Consider the following 14,782-nt stretch of genomic DNA (forward strand, 5'->3'; position numbering starts at 1 on the left):
TGACAGCATGACATAAGCCTGAGTACATGCATTTTGCTATTCATCCTTTTGTACAGCAAAGTTGTCTGAAGTCTTGTGTTGTGCCTGTTTCTTGAGGTCTTTATGGTTGAATTAGTCAATCTATAACATGTGCATGTTTGAAAAATTAAAAATGTTTGATGTTGTTTATTGCTGGCTGAGGAGTTGTTTTGGAAACTGCTTGCCAATAGATATGGGCTTTGTTTAATTCCTGAATGAGTTGCATGTTTTCAGGACATTGTTAATGGAAATAATGAGAATGATTAGAAAAAAAAAAAATCAAACAATGATTTGTGTTGTCATTTTCAAGGACACAGAATCATAGTGCTCAAGAGATCACGGCACTTATTCAGCCTACAAGCAGCGAGCCTCATAAAGAAGAGATAATGGCATACTCTCTAACATCCATGCAAAAAGTTAGCAATGAAGAGACCTCTAGTCAAGCATTGCAGGAGTTAAGTAGCCAAGGAGCAAAGCTCCAAGAATCTTCTTTGACAGCAGTTATGAAAGATGTAGAACCAGCGTCTCCTTGCCTCAGTGTATCAATTGCTTCACCTTGCGGTAGCAAGATAAACAGTAATCTGACTAAGGAATCCTCACATACTGAGGAACGTGTGTCTGTTGTAAACCAGACTGAGTGTCTATCAGATTTATTCCAGAGCTTGCAGGATGCAATGTCGGAATCTAATATTGAGGATAAGAAGGTGGACAAATTTGCTGGTATGCCCACATCTTTGGAAACTGCCCTGACATCTACAAACGAAGATTCTTCTACTAAAACTATGGTGCAGAGTCCCACTGTTCTACCTGTCCCATTGCCTCGGGTAAAGAAACGCCTTAGTGCTTCATTACCAGATGATTACCGAGTGGAACGTGGTATGACCTCAATCAGCACCCCAGACATTAATGAGATTTCAAGTATAGCCAAAGTGCCTGGCATTTCTAAAGATGATGATGTTGCAAAAATTAAAACTGAAATGCAGAAAATGAATCAAGTATCTGATTTTGAAAGTGATATACAGTCAACTACTGATCCACACCCACACAAAGAGAAAAAAGCTGAAAGAGGGCTGGAGCAAATTGCATCTGAAGTCAAATTGAAGTCAGATGATCAAGTCAACCTCACAGAATCTCTTCTGCCAATCTCTTATCTAAGGAAGCAGTTCAGTGCTTCTTCTAATGATGACATTCCAACTGCGCCATCCTCTTCTCCAGTTGTCCCTGATCAAGGACAAAAACAGACATGTCTACTGGTACCAGCTCCTCGTTCAAAGAAGCGCCTCAGTGCAACTTTTCCAGATGAAAATTCTTCCGAAGCGAGTCAAGTTGTCTCCTTCATTGATGAAACTAAAAGCAACCCACCTCTCAGGTCTGAAAATGAGCCCTCATTAAAGGTTTCAGAAAAGACTAGAGAATAACAAGCCTGGTAGTACCATATATTTAGCCTGTCTAGAGCTTTCTTTGAATAATCCTGATGGCAGCAAAAGCCAGTGGAAAAGAGTGTCAGGAAGAAAGATAGTGATTCTGATAAACCCTTAACTATAAGTGAGACTACAAGATGTGATGTTCCTCAAAGTACAGGTAAAATCCAAAGACAAGAAGAGACAGTGAAAAAGATCAGGATGTAGAAACAACTGTAATAGATACTAAGCAGGAAAAAAGGGAAGATAAGGTTATTTTGGCTTTTCTGTCTTTATATGAAACTATTTCTACATTAGCTTTAAAGAGGTACAGTATGTTATGAAAGACAGAGTATTGCAGACATGTTTGTGGGTAAATTATATGAAAAAAAATCTGTTGGTCTACTGTATTTTTCTGTGTTTTCACCCAAACACTTGTAATCCTGACCTTAAACAGTTACATCAAAACAATAAAACATACATTTATGTGACCTGAATGTAAGAAATATCTAATTTTTAATTTTAGTTTTATAGGATTTGTTTATCACTTTTTTCTAGACAAGCCACAGAAGATTCTTCAAGCTTGCCAGTGCCAAGGCCTCGTGTGAAGAAACGTCTAAGTGCCTCATTTCCAGATGATACCTCTGTCTCCATTGATGAAATCTTTGTGGAGACAGAATCGAGTAAGAAGATCAATGAACAAGATCTAACCAAACGGAAAACGAAGACTGATGCCGCAGTCTATCCAGGAAGTTCTTCAGCAAACTCGGGTGCAAGCAGCGAAGCAGAGGTATACAATTAGTGTTGTAGTAGTAATTCATTTCGTTACAATTGTCATACGCACAGTAAAGAAACACGTTTTCCTCCGTACAATGAAATTCTTCCCTTGCTGTTTATAATGAATGCCACAAAATATGGTATAGAACAGATGATACAATAAAAACAATTTTAAAAGTAGCATTGAAAAAAAAAAAATCAAAACTGTTTTAAAAGCAGCATATGAAAATAGAATTGTAGATTTTGGTCTGTTTTTTAAAATGCTTTTACACTGTGTTTTCTTTCATCTCAGACAACAACCCTTGTCGATTCCAGTCAGTCTCTTCTAGAATGGTGCCAAGGAGTAACACAAGGTCACAAAGGCGTGAAGATTACAAACTTCAGCACTTCCTGGCGAAATGGTCTTGCTTTCTGTGCCATCCTGCATAATTTTCATCCTGAAAAAGTGTACGCACTTTGAGGAATTATGTTAGTAAAAACGAATTAATGTGTGATTATTTACATGATTTCAGAAATGTTTAAATTATCTTTTTGTCTTTCTAGGAATTTTGAAATGTTGGATCCTTATGACATCAAGCTGAACAACAAAAAGGTTTTTATGTCATTATCTTTCTGTTCTTTTTACCATTTTTGTCATCATTTTCACAGTTTTGTGGTGTTCCCAGGTGAAAAGCAGTACTTTCACAGTAGTGATCTTCACCTGAGCACAATGCCTTAAAGCATCTTCAATATTTTTAAATTTGAATCTAATCTAATCTAAAAATTCTAATTTTAGAAATCAGAATTTTAGAAAGGAGTTAACCTGTCACATTAAATCAGGTATTAAGGTGCATTTTATGTGATTTAAATTATACATATTTTCTGATTCCTGGATCAATAAGCTCCATTTTGATAGCATGGCTTGGTTAACTCTCAGCCTCATGTTGACATCAGGATTTCCATGCTAACCCTAAAAATAACTTGTATAGTGAAAAACAATGCACAAGTAACCAATTTGGCTAGTGTTCACTGAGATTTTTTAGAACAATGTAACAATGATTAAAACTGTCTTATTTCTTTTGAAAGATAAGGAAGTTTTATACATTTCACCTATTGCATTCTCTTTTTTCATACGCAAAACTGATTATGCGACTTAATTCCTGACTAAATATGACGGGTCACATTGTATAGTACTGCACTTTAATATGCCTTAAATTAGCAGAAGCATTTTATTCAAGCTTGGTGTGATCAAGAAAACATTTTGTTAATGCATATACTCATGCATTATTAACTTAGTCATGGAATTTTTAATCTGCTGGAAGTAAGGTAAAACATATAGAACAGTTATTGTGACATGTGGTATCAATAATTGATGATCTTTCATTCATTTAACATTTGAACAAAATAAATTGTAGCTTTTAAGCATTTTGGTCAATGTGTTAACCGCTAGCACTGTGACAGATGCTGTGAAGATGCTGAGTTTATCCAATGAGAAACCTAACTGAGTATTATCCAGTTTTAAAATTTTTAGATGTTTTCCTTGCCATTTAAATGTTTTAGGAGTACATTTGATGCATATCATAGATTAAGAACTAACTATTGACAGCATTTATGTCAATTTAATCACTGGATATCTCACAGGCATTTGATGGCTTTGCTGAACTAGGCATCTCCAAGCTGATCGAGCCTTCTGACATGGTGCTGCAGGCCGTGCCTGACCGGCTCATTGTTATGACTTACCTCAGTCAAATACGAACACACTTTACTGGCCAGCAGCTCAGTGTGTTGCAAATTGAACAGAACAGCAGTGAGTCAAGCTATGCTGTGGGTGAGAAAATCCAGAACACAGATCCTGATGCTGCTGCCCGCTATTATGCTGAAAGATTCCAGACCAGCCACCTTGCGCAGGAGACAGATGCGAATGCTGATGACAAAGGGACTAAAGAGAATCCAAATAGCAACGGTAGTTTAATACCGCCGCCTCGAACCAAACGGACTCAAGGTGCAAGTCAGGCAGGAACATCAGGAGGGGCTCAGGCTCCGGTTGTTCCCTTAAGGACTCACAGTTCATCCACCAAAGGTTTTTCTCATGTCAGGGATGCAGATTTGGTAAAGAAGCGGCGATCACAGCTGAGAGGGGAGTCTTTTGAAGAGAATGAGATGTCAGAAAAATCAACCGCAGCAGAGGTAATTTAGATAAACACGCATGGGCTGATTAAGGTGCTAAACCCTGTTTATGTAACTGGAAACCAGTGTTTGTTAACAACTGTAAAATTAATTCACAGAATGTCACTACCAGGCTATGTTTCACTTATTAAATAGCTTGTTTATTGCTTTAACACAGATTGGACCAAGCCATCCTAAGAGTGGAGCAGCCAAGGCACCCCCAGGTGCATGTAAGCACATTTATTTAATTTAAATCACAGTTTATCATGTTCAAATTACAAGAAGTGCCTTGTATTATAATAATGAGCCAAACTAAACCCACCATTTATCTCTAGGCTTTTTAGCTGAGACTTGTACACATAATATTTACACAAGGTTTTATTAGGGAACTAGATGTGTCCGCAACTTACTGTAGTTCACATGTAATTTAATTGCACGTTCTTATTAGCGTGGTTTAAATGTAGAATGCCATCTATTGAATTTTGGAATGAACTAAAACTTTTACGTGTTACCGTAAAGTGTGCATAATGATGGTGTGAGATTGCGTTTATTAAGTAGATTTAGATTGCACACTCATGAGCACATATTTAAAAAATGTACAGCACCATCTGTTAAATTTTGAGATGAACTAATGATTTTTCCCATTTATACAAATATGGCCACCAAGGACTATACAATGGACAGCACATAAATACTCTGAGATTTCATTCAAAAAAAGCAAAAATCATGATTGTTTTAATGTGTTTATTTTTTTTGTGCGTCTGTGTAGTGGAGAGTGGCGAACAAGGAAAAGCAGAAGATGCCCAGGTAAGTTTGTTCACCTTTGTGATGAAGATATTGTACTTTTCTTTCCATCCCAACTGAACATAGAAAATTATTGAATACTCTTGGTATTCTTGTAAACTAAAATCTATCTATCTATCTATCTATCTATCTATCTATCTATCTATCTATCTATCTATCTATCTATACTGTTTGTATATAAATATAATGTGTAATGTAATTCAGACTTGTATGACTGTAAAAAAAAAGTGAAAATATAAATGCCAACTATTAACCACAGCAAAATATTAAATATTTAAAGTAACATTCACATTAACTAACAAATCGTTTTGTATGTTTAGTCGTACATTTGTTGAAAGGAAATGTGTTTGTGTGTAGGATGTCAGTCAGTATGTTCTGAGTGAGATGCAGGCCTTGGAAGCAGAGCAGAAGCAGATAGATCAAAGGGCTGCCTTTGTGGAGAGGACACTAAGAAGACTTATGGAGTCTGGTAAGCCAGTTTTTATTATTTACTCCCTAGACGTATTATCTTGATCTAGTATTATAGTCTTTAGAGCAGCACAAGATACACATTGGTTACACATTTCACGTGCCAACTTTTCAAAACCGATCATATATAGGTGCATCTCAATAAATTAGAATATCAATGAAAAGTTGATTTATTTCAGTAATTCAATTCAAAGAGTGAAATGACCTAAAACCTAAAATATAGTATCTCAAAAATTTTTTATATTACTTATGAGCAATTAAAAAAGATTTTTTATTACAGAAATGTTCTCAGCACTCAATGCTTTGTCTGGGATCCCTTTGCATGAATTACTGCAGCAATGCGGTGTGGCATGGAGGCAATCAGTCTGTGGGACTGCTGAGGTGTTATGGAAGCCCAGGTTGCTCTGATAGCAGCTTTTAGCTTTTCTGCGTTGTTTCGTCTGGTGTCTCGCATCTTCCTCTTCACAATCCCAATTTAGGTTGGGTGAGTTTGCTGGCCAATCAAGCACAGGGTGGCCATGGTCCTTAAACCAGGTATTAGTATTTTTGCCAGTGTAGGCAGGTGCCAATGAAATCATCATGTCCATAAAGCTGGCCAGCAGAGGGGCGCATGAAGTGCTCTAAAACCTCTTGGTAGACAGCTGCGCAGACCTTGGACCTGTGGACCAACACCAGCAGATGACATGGCTTACCAAACCACCACTGACTGTGCAAACTTTACACCGGATCTCAAGCAACTTTCTGTACCTCTCCTTCCTTCGTGAAGACTCTGGAACCTTTATTTCCAAATGAAATGGAAAATTTACTTTAATCAGAAAAGAGGACTTTGAAGCACTGAGCAACAGTCCAGTCCTTTTTGTCCTTAGCCCAGGTAAGACAACTCTGATGTTGTTTCTGGTTCAAGAGTGGCTTGACACAAGGAATGCGACAGCTCTCTGTGCATGGTGCCTCTTAAAGCACTGACTCCAGCTACAATCCACTCCTTGTGAATCTCTCTCAAATTTTTTAATGGGCTTTGCTTCGCAAACCCCTCAAGGCTGCAGTTATCCCTGTTGCTTGTGCACATTTTTTTTACCACATTTTTTCCTTCTATTAAACTTTTTTATTAATGTACTTGGATACAGCGCTCTGTGAACAGCCAGCTTAATATACCAGACTGAGAGACCATTTAAAGGCGTAAGGAGTTAATTAGCTGTTTAGAGTGTGACATCATGAGTCTCCAATATAGAATTTTTTAAAAATATTTTAATTTTCTGAGATACAGAATTTTGGGTTTGGTTTTTATTAGCTGTAAGCCATAATTATTCAAATTGAAAGAAATACACATTAAAACATCAGTCTATGTGTAATGAATCTATATAATGTGTTTCACTTTTTAAATTGACTGAAATAAATCAACTTTTCAATGATATTCTAATTTATTTAGATGCAACTGTATATAAAAGTTGTGCTGTTGTCTCATCATGCAGAAGAAAGTCAGTTTCTATGTACTTGTTTTATCCCAGTGAAATGATAATTTCCATTAAAGATGTACCAAATGTTGTAAAGACATTTAAATTTCCAGCATTATAATAATGATTGAGTTATACTGTTTTCTGTAGGTAGTGACCGTGCAGAGGAAGAGAAACTCATTCAGGAGTGGTTCACGCTAGTTAACAAGAAGAATGCCTTAATCAGGAGACAAGACCGTCTACAATTATTGTAAGATTTTGCACATAGCATTTTATGTTATCCTATGAATAAACAGGACTTTGTTTGTACACTGCCTGGCAAAAAAAACAAACAAACAAACAAAAAAACGATTGTGGCACACATTTATTCTGGCATGGTTTCAATAAGCTAATGCAATGTCACAAAAAATTATTTCCATCCATCAGCGATGATGCATGCTGCGCTTTCTTAAATGCCAGGAAAAATTATTTGTGAATGGGGAACTGGTGTGTGGGAGGGGCAGTGTGCAGGCGTGGGAAAAAGCATGTTAGCCTGGGAAAACTTGGCCACGTGTAGAAAGACAGCGTGGGAACCACAACAAAAAAATTCTTAAGATATAATTAAGATTTCTTAAGATTTCACTATTCCCTCCAAGAGGCTCAGCCTCTTTACCTCTTTTCGAAGTGATTTGATCAGATCCAGATTTGACAGTCCTGATTTTACCATCTCACTTTTTTATCTTTTAAAACAACAAAATCTGTCTAAACTACAACAGTCACTATGAAATGCAGCCTACTTTGCAGCTCTCAGTGTCGTAAACAGTGACGTCAACACGCTTTCCTTGGCGCAGTCCTGCTCCTCGCTAAGAGTAAGTAAGTTTAAAGCTTCGAGCGTGATTCCAAGGAGGAGACACTGGACTCTGTGGTGGCAAATCATGTGTGAAAATGATGTCTCATGCTCCCTGAACCACTCTTTCACAATTTAAGTCTGATGAGTCCTGGCATTGTCATCTTGTAGTATGCCTGTGCCATCAGAGAAGAAAAATACATTGGATGGAAAAACCTGTGCATAATGTTGAGTCTCTTTGCATTGTGTGTGTAAAATGCTTTTATTTCACTATAGCTATGAGTTCTGGTGTTGTTTTTTTATGATGTGATTTTACCAAATACCTAAATGATCTCCAACCACGATCATTCAAAATTGGGCAGTTTTTAACCTGATTTTAGTAGTTTCGGCAATCTTTTTTTTCAATGTTTTTTTTTTAATGGAGTCCACTAATTTGATCCTTCTAAAACAGAGTTGCCATGACCACTGGGTATGTCTTCTGACATACACATATGTTATAATTAGTAATGTGTTACCAGCTGAACCATTAAACATTGCACTGCACGTATCCAGTGAGAGGCTCTACATATTTGCTTAGTTAAATCCAGGTGGTGACTGTTTTTTTGGGCTGGGCCCACTAATGACTAACTTACTTTTACACATACTGTTTATAAGCTTCTAATAAGAATTCCAACTCTGTGACAGACAAGAAGAGCATGATTTGGAGAGGAGGTTTGAACTGCTCAAGGGAGAGCTTAGAGATCTTATGGCAGTAGAAGGTAAGAAAAACTTATAGAACATTCAAAACTCTGTCTTAGATCTGTACAGGAAAAGTTCTTGTAAAATGTATATACTTACTCCACTTACTCTTCTGTTTTTTTTTTTTTTTGAGCATTTACTAGAAAATCAATTGAGAAAGCACTTACTGGAAAAGCCATGACACATTATTGGAGATATATGATATATGATTTATTTTTTAATACAGAGAATGTATGCCAATGAAGCTACTTTTGAAATTTATGCAACATGGAATTGACCAATCTTGCTTCCCTAAAAAATTGCTAACTTCAGCTGTTTTGGAGTATATGTGTGGCGGCACGGTGGCTTAGTGGTTGGCTTGCAAATTCAGGGTCTGTGTTCGATTTCCGGCCTGATTCGATTTCCGTCTCTGTGTACATGGAGTTTGCATGTTCTCCCCATGCTTGCCGGGTTTGTTCTGTGTACTCTGTTTTTTTTCCCCACAGTTTAAAGACGTGCAGATTAGGCTAACCGGCTATCCCAAATTCCCGATAGTGTGTGAATGAGTGTGTGTATGTCTTTGTGCACTGAGTACCCCGCCTCATAATCTAGGTCTCCTAAAATGACTCCAGGGCCCCGCAACTCTATATACAGGATTAAGTGGTATAGATAATGCATGAGTGAGTGATTTTATATGTGAAGTTATACTGTCTAATTAAAATGCAAATGATTAATTTTTTAAATGTATATTAATACTAAAATTCTAGAGGTTTATGACCTGTAAAAGTTGTTTCCTAAATTAAAGCATTCCAGGTTTTGGTAAAAGCTTAAAAAGAAAAAAACTGTAAAAAACAAACAAACAAAAAAAAAACCTGTACTGTCTGTAACCACATCAAATTGATGTTGCAATATCTGAACAAATTAGCAATTTACAATAATAAAATTTTTCAGTCTTATGTTTTTTCATGTGAAATCTAAATCTTAATCGGCCAAGGTTCATCTGAATGGCATTTAAGATAAGTGAAAGACTTGAATTCCAAAAAGTTATGAACACAACATAAAAGAGCATAAAATTGTATTTAGTAAATATGTGTTTTTTTTATCTGATAAAAATCAAAATGCGTATGCATACAAAAAGATAAAGCACTGATTGGGAGATAAGAAACATTAAGTAGTATAAAAAACTGTGGTATATTATCCTATCTGAAAATTCACCTTTTCACCTAGGTGAGACACCTTTTAGCACCAATACCATGTTTTGGCTGCATTTACTTTTACATATTTAATTATTATAATTAATAGTAAATACATTCTGATGGGCAGGAAATCATTTCTTTTCCATTCATGGCCTCTCTGTGGTCCTTCAGTACCATGGCAACCACTCACAATAATAATGAAGCAACAGTATTGCTGACGCCGCAACATGAAGAACTCAAAGTATTTTACAAGGAAGAGAATTCTTATATATTTATAAGATCTACATACTATATCTATTAAGAGGTACATCCATTAGCCACCCACACGAACAGCAAAGCTGCAGACAACTAGGCAGATTTATAGAGAGGCAGAGCAGCGGACGGTCATGGTTGCTAGGTAACGCCATGTTGCCAATCAGAGGAGACACGCTACACCTGTTCGGCAGGTTATTTAAACCCCCAGAAACCAGCACACAATGTGTAAACATTAGATAGCACTAGGTATTAGAGCGGTGCTCTGGTATAGGGGTAAAGATAAAGAAAAGTGAAAAGATAAGGAAAAGTGAAAGATAAAAAAAGAGAAAATATATAAATAAATTATATTTCTTCATGGTAAATATTTTATTTGTAGGTGTAGTGAAGTAATAGAAAACCAATAGACCCAACAGTCATGATTGGATGCACCTGATTCTGTGTATTTTAATCATTAATTGAAATGGGGCCTGTTCAAAATAATAGCAGTGTGGAGTTCAAATGGAGAGGTAAATTATTCTGTGAAAAATAGGTGTCAAACAAATTCCCCTTTTATTTAAGGATAAATGCAGAAAGGGTTGTCCTGTGTATTTCCCTCTGAAAATCAGAGTTAAACAGGTAGTTTCAGACATTGTTCAGAACAACAGCGTACTTTGATTCAAAAATTTATTAGAGAAAAAACATACAAAGAAGTGCAGAAAATGATAGGCTGCTCTGCTAAAATTATAATGCTTTAAAATGGAGACAAAAACCAGGAAGATGTGAAAGAAAATGAAAAACTACCAACTTCAAATGTATCGAAGAATAACAAAATTGGCAAAGACTCAGTCAATGATCAGTTCCAGCATGGTCAAAAAACACCTAAAGTTAACTGTGAGTACTGTTACTATTAGAAGATGGCTTTGTAAAGCCAAGCTATCAGCAAGAAGTCCAATTGTTGGAAAAAAGACATGTGCTGAAGAGGTTCCAGTTCGCCAAAGTACACATTGACTGGCCTAAAGAGAAATGGCACAATATTTTGTGGACTGATGAAAGCAAGATTGTCCTTTTTGGGTCTAGAGGCCGCAGACAGTTGGTCAGGCGACCCCCAAACACTGAATTCAAGCCACAGTACACTGTGAGGACAGTGAAGCATGAAGGCACAACCATCATCATATGTGGATGCTTCTCGTACTATGGTGTTGGGCCTATTTATCACATTTCAGGGATCATGGATCAATTTTAGTACATTAGAATACTTAAAGAGGTCATGTTGCCTTATGCTGAAGAGGAAATGTTCTTGAAATGGGTGTTTCAACAAGACAACGACCCCAAACACACCAGTAACCGAGCAGCTCTTGGTTCCAGACTAACAAGATTGACGTTATGGAATGGCCAGCCCAATCCCCAGACCTTAATCCAATAGAAAAGTTGTGGGCTGACAATAAAAATGCTGTTTCTGAGGCAAAACCAAGAAATGCAGAGGAATTGTGGCGTGTAATACAATTGTCACAGATGTGAAGCAGTTCTCAGAAAGCATGGATGTACAGTACAACTAAATATTAGTTCAGAGATGCACAAGTAAGATTAAACTTCATGCATTTTTTTAAAATGGTAAATTCATCACTTTGTAAAGAGGAATGATGACACTGCTATTTTTTTAACAGACTAATATTAGTTTTTCTTCACTTTCTGTAAACTAATAACACATTAAGCACATTTTTCTTCATGTTGTGATTCACAATAGAATGTGCAGGGTGTTCAATGTGGCCTGTTCAAACCTTGGCCAAAATAAACACCCCATGTCCCAACGTTCCCCACTAAGATCTGCGTTGGAGCTCCCAACAACATACTTTGTGGTGCCATACATAAACGCCCCCTTGTAATACTTATCTACTGTCATTACTGTATATGAGAAAAACACTGGTTTTAAGTTTAGGCACGCTTGTGAATGAGCAAATATTCACTCTCAACACAGGTATCTTTTCCAAACGAATGTAACATTGTTCACCATTTGCATTCATTAGATAAAATAAGTTATATTTTATGTGCATTTTTGTCACAGAAAACAGCTCTGAAGTGGCTGACAAACAAGACACTGAAAGACCAAGAGATGCACTGCTAAGCTTAGTTAGCATTACAGACTAGACAAATGCACTGCCATGCTAGCACATGGCATTTACCTTTAACTTGCTGAAATTAAAGCCAATTCAAGCTGACCTGATTGTTCCCAAAGTTCACTCTCAAGGTGTGTTGTCGTCATTGTTGACGAGAAATATAGTTCTCCTTCAGTCTCTTATCAAAGTTGTCAACATTGACCCTGCTTTGACCCAGGGGGAGGAGGGTCAGGTTCTGTAGTGAGCGCCGACTCTGCCATGAAGTGGTATCAGTGCGAATGGTATGAGTAGATATGCCCAGTATTCCCCAGTATTTCATGCTTACATCCTCCATAAATCATTCATGCATTCAATTAAATTATTTGTTCATGGTCAAGGTCACTGTATGAACATACACCAACATAGACACAGACACCAATACACACATTCATACACAGGGACATTTCCTAATATTATTTTCTGCTTATCCTAAATTGTTAACACTTGATGCTTTCAGAAATTAAAATTTTTCCAAATTTTTAACATTTAGCTTTTCTATAATTTTCTCCTACTGCCAACCTAACCTTTAACATAAAAGGAGAGTTATTAAAATGAACATTTCTGTTAAGTTCTCCTGTGCTTATGCATTAAAACACTTATTTTAGTATCTGGTCTATGTCACAATCATACTTGTTGAAGCGCACACACTCTTAGACATATCAATAGGCTTCAGAGGCAATATCACACTTACATTTCCTCTTCCCAATTCCTTATGCTTCTTTTTTTTAGAATGGCAAAAGACTCAGGCCCATAAAACCAGAGAGCATTTGCTGCTGCAAGAGTTGGTGTCTCTTGTAAATCAGAGGGATGAGCTGGTCCATGACATGGATACCAAAGAGCGAGTGTGAGTTCTGTTTGTTACAGATTACTGTTATATTTCTAATAGGCTTTTATTGGTCCTATAATAATGGATCATAGGCTATAAATATACAGTGTATGATGGCTGCAGTATGCTGTGTATATGTTAACACAAGGCTGCTTTCTGTAATTTTTATTATCACTTCCATTTCCTTTTGCCTACCCATATGATGCAGGGCTCTGGAAGAAGATGCAAGGATAGAAAGAGGTCTGGAGCAGAGACGAAGGAAGTATGGAAGTCAGAAAGAGAAATGCATATTGCAGTAAGGAAGCAAGATGGTACAAGGTGACGTTAACATTAACAGACTGTCAGCGAACACCAAACGTCACACTTTATATAGAACAAGTGAAGAAAATTTAAGGTGGAAAAATTCAAACATGCCATAAGAACTCTTAACAGGTTTGTTTCAATTGTGTGGCTTGCAAGTGGAGGTGTTTTATGGTTTTTGCACTTGAGTAAGAGAAACAGGTCTTTTTTAAGGATTGAGATTGTGCTTAGTTGTACAATTTAAGTGGATACAGTACGTCTACTTTTTCATCTTCAATATTTGTTTATAAATGGTTTATGAATAGATACTGCTTTATATTGTATAATGTATACAGTATATTGATGTATTTTAGACAATACATCATATATTGCTGTGCCATATCAGTGATGTTCTCTTTAAAATGGTATTGCCATTAGCGTTTGTTGGGCAAATGGCAAAATATTGCTACAAGTAGATTTAAACATTGAGTATTGAAAAAGAAAAGGTTTACTAGAGAAAATGTGCTTATGAGAACATGCTTCTTAAATCCACCCAAAATTAGCTACATTCTGCCCCATGTAGTACATTCTTGTTATCCGTCACACAGTGTCAGACAAGAATCTATATGTTATATACAATATAGGAAAAGAGTAAGAGCTCTGTGTGGACTACAAAATTCCAAGACGCAGTAAAGGACACAGTATATTGAGGCTGTACAATTTAAATTTTCACACAAAGTAAAATCCACAGCCGAGCCTGCTTTCTATAAAAGTCTATAATTACATTAAACAAATATTTTTCTCTATTATACAGCCACTACAGTTCTAGCCATTGCCGTTTGGTCTTTAGTATCAGGTAGGCCTTTAGCACCGTTTTCAAGACTTATTATTTTAAATATTTTGTGTTACATTGTTCAAATATAGGATAGAAATATACACCACAGGAAAATGCCCAGAACAGTTAAGCTACCTTTATTATGTTCAAGGTAAGAGATTTAATCACAGTTACTGAATTACATGGAAACGTTTTTTTTTTTTACAGTGTTTCCACCGAAAATTTATCATTTTATAATTGAAAATAATCCTAATGCACTCTGGTCAGATCTGTCATGCTTACCTACTTCCAGCCCACAATTATCCCCCAAGGTTGCAGTCAAAGTTTGCAGTGTAAGAGGTGATTTGTGATGACTCCAACACAAACGTGTATTTCTGAGAAGCTTTCAAAACAGTATTAATCTTAAAACTTTTTCTTGTATGATTGATTATTTATTTATAATCAACCTATTGGTGTCTGACTGTGTTTGCGTTTTTATTTTTATCATGTTCTATTTATGTGTTTTCCTGCTGGCTGAAAGCTTTGGACTTTACCTTGCAGTGTCACTTTTATGTTTGGGAATAGAGGAATTCTTGTTACATGACATCCTGCACTTTTAAAAATGCACTGTTTAAAAAAAAGTTTTGGTGAAAATAAAAGTTGCTTAATATGTG

At 36.4% G+C, this 14,782-nt stretch overlaps 1 protein-coding gene across 1 annotated transcript in view; it reads left to right on the plus strand.

Annotated features, from left to right (window-relative positions):
• ehbp1l1a (EH domain binding protein 1-like 1a) overlaps positions 1 to 14,782 on the plus strand; it is a 48,459-nt gene extending 33,677 nt beyond the window's left edge. The window contains exons 19-30 of the mRNA XM_053495511.1: positions 329 to 1,387; positions 1,977 to 2,208; positions 2,488 to 2,642; positions 2,739 to 2,787; positions 3,816 to 4,361; positions 4,519 to 4,570; positions 5,110 to 5,147; positions 5,502 to 5,613; positions 7,214 to 7,313; positions 8,574 to 8,647; positions 12,919 to 13,033; positions 13,224 to 14,782. Of these exons, the coding sequence (XP_053351486.1) occupies positions 329 to 1,387; positions 1,977 to 2,208; positions 2,488 to 2,642; positions 2,739 to 2,787; positions 3,816 to 4,361; positions 4,519 to 4,570; positions 5,110 to 5,147; positions 5,502 to 5,613; positions 7,214 to 7,313; positions 8,574 to 8,647; positions 12,919 to 13,033; positions 13,224 to 13,314 (2,623 nt within the window). The 3' untranslated portion in view covers positions 13,315 to 14,782. The remainder of the gene's footprint in view (positions 1 to 328; positions 1,388 to 1,976; positions 2,209 to 2,487; positions 2,643 to 2,738; positions 2,788 to 3,815; positions 4,362 to 4,518; positions 4,571 to 5,109; positions 5,148 to 5,501; positions 5,614 to 7,213; positions 7,314 to 8,573; positions 8,648 to 12,918; positions 13,034 to 13,223) is intronic.

This window comes from Clarias gariepinus, chromosome 1, assembly GCF_024256425.1.
Source record: "Clarias gariepinus isolate MV-2021 ecotype Netherlands chromosome 1, CGAR_prim_01v2, whole genome shotgun sequence".
Classification (NCBI taxonomy): domain Eukaryota; kingdom Metazoa; phylum Chordata; class Actinopteri; order Siluriformes; family Clariidae; genus Clarias; species Clarias gariepinus.